Here is a 10,001-nt window from a genome sequence, read left to right as displayed (position 1 = left end):
TTTCTTTTTAGAGCAGAATTCTGTTCTTTTCCACCAATCAACAGCTGAGACTTCTTGTTGCTAAGGAGGAATGAAAAAAAAAAAGCGGGGGGGTAATTAACTTACTAGCTCATATTACCTAGCCTATTCTCCAGGAAGAAATCAAGCATATGGAATATTTTGATAGTTAAGCTTTCACTCAGTTTAACACAAGAGAAAAAAAATCTGGATTTCAAATGCATCATTCAAACTTCAACCAAAAGCGCTACATCTAAACACCGTATGTAAAAGTGGACTGGTATTTGGACTGTATACCAGTATCTATAGCGACACCAGTAATCCAGGATGGCCTGGTCTAAGGCTGGTCTAATCCTGGAATTACTGGTCTAAAACTTAAGGTTTTCCGAAATCTTTCCAGACAGCTGACATTATGGCAAACATCAGCCCAGTAGGTACATAAGTGAACTGATGGCAACTGAGAAGACATCTTTTTAAGATGACAATTCAGAATACCTGTGTTTAACATTTCCTTAGCCAAAGGATGACAGAGTAGCAGGCATGTGCAAACAAAAAAATGGAAGAATTTTAACCATGAATTCACAAGTTACATGAATGTAATATTTTAAGTCTTTTGCACTACTGAAAAAAAGAAAAACCTAATAATTGCAACTATTTGCAATTGGGTTGGGTTTTGCAGTTGGGTTCGCGTTTTTTAAAATACAAGCTGACAGCTTAGAATGACAAGAATCAAAACAGACTGTGTATCTTAAAACTTGCCTTCCCACTTTCTGGGCACTTGGCAGATTTCTGCTTTTTAATGTTTCAGCATGAAGCCACACAAAATTGGTAACTACAGCAATTATCAGCAAAAAATATAGAAGGAAAAGTATAGAACAGAATAAGCATGTCAAATTTACACTCCCTTTCTCTCCCGAAATGGATATGCCCATTTCAAGAAAAGCTCACACATTTTCTGCTGGTGCACTACCTTATCACTTGTGTTCAGTTCTTCCTAAATGACATCACAGCACAAGGATTGAAAGCCTTGCAAAAAGTGTAACAAGCTGAGGTTGAAAAAGCCTCAGGATACTGACACAAGAAACATTTTAGACAACTCCTAAACTTTTCCTCATTTAACAGCACTTGTCATACAATTCAAAACTATTTTTCCCATGTATTTTAAATAAGGATTTTTTTGCAGTTGACATCAACTTCTAAATGATATATAGTAAACAGTTTAATACTGTAATATGGTAAACATAATGCAATTCTTACAGAGCACGTCCTGAGAAATTTATTCTAAGACATTCCTTACTTTGATGGCTAAATAGTATTTACTATATGCCGAAAAAAACCTCTGTATTATTTCTTGGCTGCCAAAGTAGACTGAGATAAAGGCAGAACTATAATAGTATTCTCCTGTATAAACTTAAGGAAAATAGTTAACTTGCTTTATTGCAGACTTATTAGTCTTACTAACAATGCTTTCATTTTATTAGGCCAAAGATCACTAGGCTGAGTGAGGAGAGGCTGAGGGAGCTGGGCATATTTAGCTTGGAGAAGGGAAGGCGGAGGGGAGACCTCACTGCCCTCTACAACTACCTGAAAGGAGGTTGGAGAGAGGTGGGTGTTGGCCTCTTCTCCCAAGTGAATGACAGGACCAGAGGAAATGGTCTGAAGTTGCAGCAGGAGGGGTTTAGGTTAGATATTAGGAAGAATTACTTTACTGAAAGAGTGGTCAGGCACCAGAACAGCCTGCCCAGGGAGGTGGTTGAGTCACCATCCCTAGAGGTGTTTAAGAAACGTCTAGATGTGGCACTTCAGGGCATGATCTAGTGGCAGAGATTGTAGGTTGGTTGTTTGTGGGGTTCGTTTTTTTTTTGGTGTGTGTACGGTTGGACTCGATGATCTCAAAGGTCCTTTCCAACCATGAAGATTCTATGATTCTACGATTCTAATTGCATCTCCAAATCAAGATTTAAGAGAGTTCTTTTTCCTACAGCATTCCAAAGAACCAAGATTAGAAACTTGATATACTCAGCATACCAAAACCTCCACCCATCTACCTGAGCTGTCATAGCTAGAAAATCATACTTAGTTTATGAACAAAATAAACCACCAAAGTATAAATCACCAAGCACAAAGTATATGTTAAGTCTACATGATCTTTACGTTCAAACCATTTTTGGACCTTTGGTAAGTTTTATTCTTTGTGGAGAATGAGAATAGCCATCCAAGTATAGTTTATGTTTTGTGTTTTCATGTGCCAAATCCTATCCAACAGCACACAAAACGCACTCTGAGCCTTGGCAGTTCATGAGATATCAGTTATGTCACACATATCATTTTACTCAGGTAAGCATAATTTTAGTTGTCACAATTGCAGGAGATGTTCGAGGTAGAAAACAAAAGCTTTACACTATGTAGATCCTGTTCAGATGGTACTAGGCTCTGATGATTGGAATTCAGGATATTACATAGCTAACAGAATTTAAGTTTAGAAATATAGACCATTTATTTTCATGGTATCAGATCTCTCTCTCTCAGCACAGAATACGTATTTTCAGGATGAATATCCTCCAGTACTGGACAGATGAGACAAATCAAGACGATGACAAAAGTCATACAGAAGGAAAAAGACATTACGTATTAAAAGTAATTTAATACAATGTCCATAGGTAACTCAAAACCTACAATTAAGATGTATGCAGAAGTTTATGTATTTTGCTGTATTTTCTGAAGAAGAAACTCCATCTGTAAGTTTAGATTTGGCTGTCCTTTTTTTGTCTTCTTACACAATATTTTATAGGCTTCCATTTTCTTTTGTTTGTACAACCGTTGAGCTTCTTCTCTTTGTTGTTTTCTTTTTTCTGCTTCCTGAAATTAAACAGACATGGTTATGAAATAATTACACACCTTTTACAATTATGAATCTATGTATAAGCAATAACATTTATTTTTGTAATATACTGGCAATTAGCTATTGTACTGAGACTAGAAACACCATTACTCTTTCAGTGCATACTGCAATCAAAACATATTATATTGCCTAAAGCTTCAAGAGAAGAGCCAAATTTTCTTCTGTAGAACACCCTACGATAAGGTTTGTCGCTAAAATATCTACTACTTGCTTTCTGTGAAATGAGATCCTTGACTTTTCTCCTTAAATGACAAAATGTCAAAAATTTCCCTCTTTCTTCCCTTGAGTGCAAGAGAGACAGTCTGATCTAGTGGCCCCCATGTTAAGTGTCTTGCCAATCCAGATATGCTAGGATACTGGACACATCTGCATGGAAACGGCAGATAGGATACGGAAGTTGGGTAGGTTTGTGATACTAGGACAGCACCACAAGCAGCATTACCTAGGGCAACTTAATCAAAACCAAGCTATTAGTGACCTGTCCTCTTTGAAGCAACACAGATTGCCATCTTTACTGAGGAAAAAAAAAAAAAAAAACCACTAACCAAATTTTCAACTGTACAAACTTTCCACGTTGAGGGGAGAGCACACATGCAACCAAAACACCAATGGAGGCACTTACACTATATGGATAATCATCATATTACGTTCAGCTTTTATCAAACAGCTTACAGCCCCTTCTCTAGTGTTGTAGTTTTAGTATTTTGGGCAAACATCCACAACAAGCAAGCTAACTAGCTTCAGTCCTACCAAAATATGCAAGACATCACAAATCAGACTGAAGGACTGCTGCAGTCCATTTAGATGATTTCTTCCCATAAACCTTATTCTTTGAAATGCAGTGCCATGCTGACCACAAAGGCAGATGTTTCTGCAGACTGCCCAAACACATGATAATTTATCAATGACGTTTTTGTTTTCCATGGCATAGATAGCTTCTTTGATGTACAAAAATTAGTAAGAATGCTCTGTGAAGTAGAATATAAAATTAACAGGAAATAACCCAAGAAAATATTTCTAAATAGAAATCTAAGACGCTTCAGGGGGAAAAAAAAAAACTGCAAAGATAACACCTCTCCATTCCGAATGCTTCATTTATTTTACTGTAACAATGATTAATATCATTCATTTCTTTTTTCTTTTAAACCAGAGAAGCATCAACTCTAAGTTACCTGTAATTCACTTCCTATCTAATAATTTTACTGCTGTTCAGCATACTGTTGTAAACAACATCCATTTTAGCTACCAATCTAATGCTTACTTAAAGCAAGAACATTCATCTTACTTAGGCAGTTGTTACTTACATTTGTATTTTTTCTGATCTCTACTACATCTTAGCTTTTTTACATAGTGTGCAGGCCAAAACTGTGCCTTTAAGCTTATTTCTTTTCACAAAGTAAAGAATAGCAAATCCAGTGTTTGCTAACATATACGAGTGTGAAGTATGTGATCATCAATACCAGTATTCCACATAAATCATTACTGTTACTGTGGCACTGAGCTACTGTTTGTTTTGCCTAAATATCTTGAATAATACCAAAAATGCTAACACCTCCCCTCAAGCAACTCTAATCTGTTGCTCAAAGAAAATCTGCAGCCTTGCTGGAGTTTTGTCTGTTCCTATTTCCTCTAAATAAGATGGTCATAACATTCATTTCTTTTAGCATGATCTGTATCTAACATTCCAAAAAACAGCTCTCAGCTGAACAACCGTGTAACTCACCCTGAATCATGGATCATAAAAAAAAACCCTGCACAAAACTACTCTAATTTTCAACACAGCTAAACTGAAGAAATAATATGTTTTATCCAGCTATATATTTATGTAATATTTATACAGTAAATTACTGAAATTTAGTTTATCAGCAGCAAGTTACACAACTTCTACATTGTTACAATATGTGCCATTTTACAGTGCAACGAACAATGTACTGGGAGAGAACAAAAATAGTTAAATAAGGATGTCTCAAATTAGTAACTCAACTGAGTTATTCAACAATGACAATATTAAGATACATCCTTAAGAATAAGTCCCATTAAATTAGAACAAGGGAAAAAATTACTAAAGATTTTGACCATGGATACTATTTAATTGTTTCACCGTTGGTCAAAGCACATAAAAACGTAAAATGAAGACTGCGTTATGGTAATACCATAAGAAATAGGATGGATATTTCATTTTTTACCACAAGGTGATGGTATTGTTATTACTTCCCTTCTACAATATTTAGGAGGTCTAGCATAATCCACTGGAATATGCAGATCAAGTTCTACATTTTTCTGACATTAACAGAATCCTGCTAATAGCAACTGCAAGACAAAAATAGTAAGAACAAAGAGAATGATAACTTTGAACACCCGCATGCCTGAATATTACTCTCAAGTTGAAAAAGACTGAAAGAATACCAATACTTGTGTTCCCCTCCTGTGGTCCTATTTGGGTTCAGATGGAAGACTGACAGGTAGAAATGGATTAACTTAGTCTTTGTCTACAATCAAGAAAGATCTCTGTTTAAGATTTACCTCTTTCTTCCTGGCACGCTCAGCCTTTATTTTCTCATACTCTTCTTTTGCCTTCTGATTGGATGTTTTCCTCTTAAATTTCCCTTCAGTAGTAACTGACCTGTAAGAAAAAGTACCTGTACTTCAGATATGGACTATTACCAAGCAGACATAACCATATATCCCACAGCTACTGCAGAATGAGAGCACAGCATTCCACTCTTTCACTCTTTTCTTGCGTATTTACAGCGGGTGATTAGAAATACAGATTTCAGAAGCATTATCCTTCCGCATTGATACCTATTTGCACCACTCTGACATGATAACCAAAACCATTACACGTAAAGGAATGAGCAGCTTGCATGAAATCACAGCAAACTAACGGCCTCCAGTGCCAAGAGTACCAAAGACTAGATGCACACAACTTTCAGTAACACATATACCTTATCTGCTGGATCTTCACATGGATGATGTTTCATGAAATTTAAAGAATGCCTAAAAGATGGGGTTTTTTTACCCCATCATAAGAGCTCTTCAGTGCTAGAAAAACTGAATGCACTAGCTTAGAGCTGTATTATCTCTTTCTAGTTCCGACATATGGATGCAACTGGAGAGATATGAGGACAGCCAGCTGTTAGCAGACTGCCTGCCAGAGAAGTCAGGCTGACATGGCAAGGTGAAAAAGCACAGTAGTAACAATGCCTTTCCAAAAGTTTCTTCTTGAAGGAGCTGGCATATTATTGCCCTTAATGTTCTAAAATTAGGAACTGAAATTATGTTCCTTCCAAATTTCAGTATTAAAATTTGCCCAGGTATCATTCACCAAAGAAAACAGTACAACAAAACCAGTGTCATTTGTCTGGCATTTACTATCAGAAAAAATGAGTGAATTTTTCTGGTTATTTAGTTCTAAATTATAGTTTTTTCTGATTCATGATAAAGCCATTACATAAACAGTGTGGTACTGGAGACATTTCACACTTGAAAAATATAAGCCTTGCTAGATATTTAATGACTGTTCACAGAATAAGTTTTTGATTACTCTATTACTCACACTACACAAAGTTGAAAACTAGCCATCATCATCTACAAGATTTCAGACAGACAATCAAAAAGTAAAGAGAAGGTATTTGCTCATACTTGAAAGTATGAAAATAGAAAGAAAGAAATAATTTAGAAATGTAGATACCACCACTCTCTTCTGGAGAAAAAAAAAATAAAAATCTTTGCTTTATTCTCACCTCCACCTTGTGGCAATACTGTGTAATGACACCTCATCGTCTCAAGTACAAAACTACTTAATTGCAATATATGCTAAAAATAGAACTACCTAAACAAAGTCTTATTTTACATTCCACAGAAAAATGAAATTTACCTAACATGCTCTATGCATCACACCACCTCACAGATTAACAGTCACATTTTTGCAGATTTATTAATTCTGGTTTACAATCACAATGACCATAGTTCAAACAAAATTAAAAACCCCTCTGCTTTAAAGAATGGTGCTAAAGAAACCCTCAGTGGTATTTCAGACATCCCCACGAATGAACTGCCTATTCCAGACAAAACTCTACCCGTTTGCCACTGCTGGGCTTAGATAGGACTGCCTTTTCCCCCTCTCCCAAGCATTCTTCCCAGGAAAGAAGATACACCTTGGAATTCAAAAACTTATGACACTCCTTGTACTGAGGACAAAAGGGCATTGTCTCAATGACTGCACTTGAATGCTGTTTAAAAACACTGCCATGATAGCATTAGACCTGACTGACTATGCTTTTCATTTTACTGACATACCTAACCGAGATTTCAGGGGGAATTACTGTCACACAAGGGAAAAAACGGTTTACGTTGTCTGACCATCTGTTAGCCAGCAAGTGAGAAACTCCACTGACTAGCAGAAAAACAATGCAATATGAAGAAGATAACTTATCAAACTGGGAACAGAAAGATAATGCAAAAACTATTTTCAAAAGTGACATTCATTTAAAAATACTGAGACTCAGTTCAAAGGAAAACTCTGTAGACTCAAAACCACACTACCTGAAAAACAGGCTCTTATCTTTGTAGATACTGTAAGAAATTGGCCAAACACCGCTCTTGGGCTGAACCTTATCCTTGAAGCACAACGGTAACTGCCATATTATTTCTGTGGAATCAAGCCCTAAACATCATCAATCGTGCTTTCTGATTCTGATGCAAACACAGCAAAGCTGTGTGTTTAAATTTTCAAGCAATTAGGAAAAACAGTTAAGACCTAATGGCATTTTTTAAGTAAAACAAATCACCATACTGACATCCATGTAAAGTGTAAGATCTAAAAATATTTCTCTAATGATGCAATTACTTGTTTTTAGAGACATATTTAAAAAACTTACTCTACTGCTTTATTAAGTTTTTCTTCTGATAAAACTGAATCATCTGGAGGCCTGCGACGTTTCTTAAGCATTTTTTCTTCCTCGGCTAGGTAAAGATGTTTCAAGTGCTCTGGATAGGTATCAGTAAACTGATCATCCTGTTGTGAACGGACCTTTCTTCTCTTTTTCAATAATTTCCTGTATTGCCTCTCAACCTTTTGTTTTCTCCGAAATGCAAATCCTCGTCCTGAAAACGTAAGAAAAAGGGAGTTAAAAACATCTGCACTGAAACAGTACCAAACAATTCAATTGTTGCCAGGACCATTTATTTCCAAAATAGAAAAACCCCACTATTTGTGCTAATTTCAATAAGGACCAAGCAAAAATTCAAGGAAAAAACACTGTTATAAATCTGTTCCCTACTGTGGCATTGTAACTTGTACAGATTTACTGAAAATTATCACCTAAACCCTTGAGAGAACATGCCACTTCAAAAGTATTATTTAATGCACACTCAACGTTATACATCTTTGCCAATACTTTTTGAATACAGTGAAAAGATGTATTAACATTTCACTTTTCTCACACTTTTGACAGCTTTATAAGCAACATCAAAATAGATTCCAAAACAGTTTCATAATCTCAAGATGACAATGATAACAGTAATACTCGCTGCCTTAAGTGGTCTGCAGCTGCAATGCCACAGGAAAAAAAAAAGGTCGCTAAATCACTGTATGAATATTCCACTATATCTTTTCACAGAAATAGCATTTTTATTGCTGCTACTTTCTTCCAACACCTGTTCTGGAAGAGCTTTTCTACAACTTCAAAAGTACGCTACATCATAGAATGATTTAGTCTTAAAGGAAACATCAGATAGGGGCTATTTTAGTCTCCATCATTTTATAACCACTTATCAATCTTAAGTTAAACGTGTTTTTTTTTTCTCCTACGTTAATATGTTCTTTTTTATTTCCCGTATTGCCTCTCAATCTTTTGTTTTCTCCAAAATGCAAATCCTCGTCCTGAAAACATAAGGACGATACGAAAACATCAGAGAAACCTGAAAGTGAGTCCTAAAACAGAGAGCCACCACTACCCGGCCGCAGCTCACCACCGAAGAGCCGGCTCTGCAATCCCGGGGTCCGGGAGCTGCGGCTCTCACAGGCCGCCCCCAACCAGCCTTGCTGCCACCGGCCCCGGGGAGCTCCCCTGCCCGACGACGGGGTTTGACCACCCCTGAGGCAGCGGGCGAGGACGGGTCCCCGGCCTCCGCGAAGGCAGGCAGGCAGGCAGGCAGGCCTGGCCCCGGCCGGAGGCACGGAGAGAGGCCAAGAGGCGCGACCAGCGCGGCCGGGCCGGGCCTCCCTCGGCGCCGTCCCTCCCGCCATGACACCACCTCAGGCCGGCCGGGGGCCAGTGGGGGCTGCCCCCTGTCCCGCCCCGGCTCACCCTCCTGGACGCTGCCTACGACGCCGCGCTGCCAGACGGGCCTCCACACCCGCTTTCGGCGGGGACCGCGGGCCGCAGCGCCCCCATTTTCCCCCGCCGGTCCCGTCCCGCCGCGCCGCGCCGCCGCCATCACCCTCCCGGCGCCGCGCAGGGAGACGACGTCACCGGGCTGCGCCGCCGCCACTCGGCGCTCGATTCACCCCGCCTGCCGTAGCCTACGGTGGCGGCGGAGGGCAGCCCCGACGAGACGAGCGCCGTCCACCCGGCCATGTCGCGGCCTCCGGGGGCGCTGCCCCCTCAGCTGTCGCCGGCGGCGGCGGCGGAGGCGCTGGGGCGCGCGGCGCGGTTCCTGGAGCGCGCGCTGGCGCTGTGCCGCGCGCAGGCGGTGGAGCTGTACACGCGCGGGCTGTGGGACCGGCTGGTGGCGCCACCCCCCGCCGCCGTCCTGCGGGCCCTGCGCGCCGCCGGGCCCCTGGCGCCGCGGCGCTCCCTGGCGGAGGCCGCCGGAGCGGCGGCGTGGGGTGAGTCCGGGCGGAGCCGGGGGGGGGGGGGGGCGGGCCCGGCGGGAGGCGCCGCTGAGGGACCTTCACCGGGGAGGGGCTGAGGGAGGTGCGGCGGCCCGCGGGCGGGCCCGGCAGTGGGTCTCCCTTGTCGGCCGCTACTGGTGGCACCCCTTCTTTCTCGCTCGTTGCCCTCCGGTCTGTGATCAGAATTATTGTCCTTGCTTTAATAAAACAGGAGAATTTCCCCCCACTCCGCCCAGCCGCTTTCTTTTTCCGACGGCTTCACCC

General features: G+C 40.6%; 2 protein-coding genes across 4 annotated transcripts in view; one reads left to right on the top strand and one right to left on the bottom strand.

The window, feature by feature from the left end:
- Positions 1 to 2,103: 2,103 nt before the first annotated feature.
- Positions 2,104 to 9,458, bottom strand: CCDC59 (coiled-coil domain containing 59). The gene is made up of 4 exons (XM_063322851.1): positions 9,211 to 9,458; positions 7,780 to 8,005; positions 5,423 to 5,522; positions 2,104 to 2,856 (listed from the first exon to the last, which is right to left on the bottom strand). Exons 1-4 carry the CDS (start codon positions 9,338 to 9,340, stop codon positions 2,695 to 2,697), a joined length of 618 nt encoding a protein of 205 aa, XP_063178921.1. The 5' UTR covers positions 9,341 to 9,458; the 3' UTR covers positions 2,104 to 2,694.
- Positions 9,335 to 10,001, top strand: part of METTL25 (methyltransferase like 25) — a 62,416-nt gene continuing 61,749 nt past the window's right edge. For all 3 annotated transcript variants that reach the window (XM_063322848.1, XM_063322849.1, XM_063322850.1), the window contains exon 1: positions 9,335 to 9,731. In XM_063322848.1, coding sequence (XP_063178918.1) covers positions 9,479 to 9,731 — 253 coding nt within the window. In that variant the 5' untranslated portion in view covers positions 9,335 to 9,478. The remainder of the gene's footprint in view (positions 9,732 to 10,001) is intronic.

Source organism: Chroicocephalus ridibundus, chromosome 1 (genome assembly GCF_963924245.1).
Source record: "Chroicocephalus ridibundus chromosome 1, bChrRid1.1, whole genome shotgun sequence".
NCBI classification, from domain to species: Eukaryota; Metazoa; Chordata; class Aves; order Charadriiformes; family Laridae; genus Chroicocephalus; species Chroicocephalus ridibundus.
Note: the sequence above shows the minus strand (reverse complement) of the source record. Positions and strands in the feature narration are given on the sequence as shown.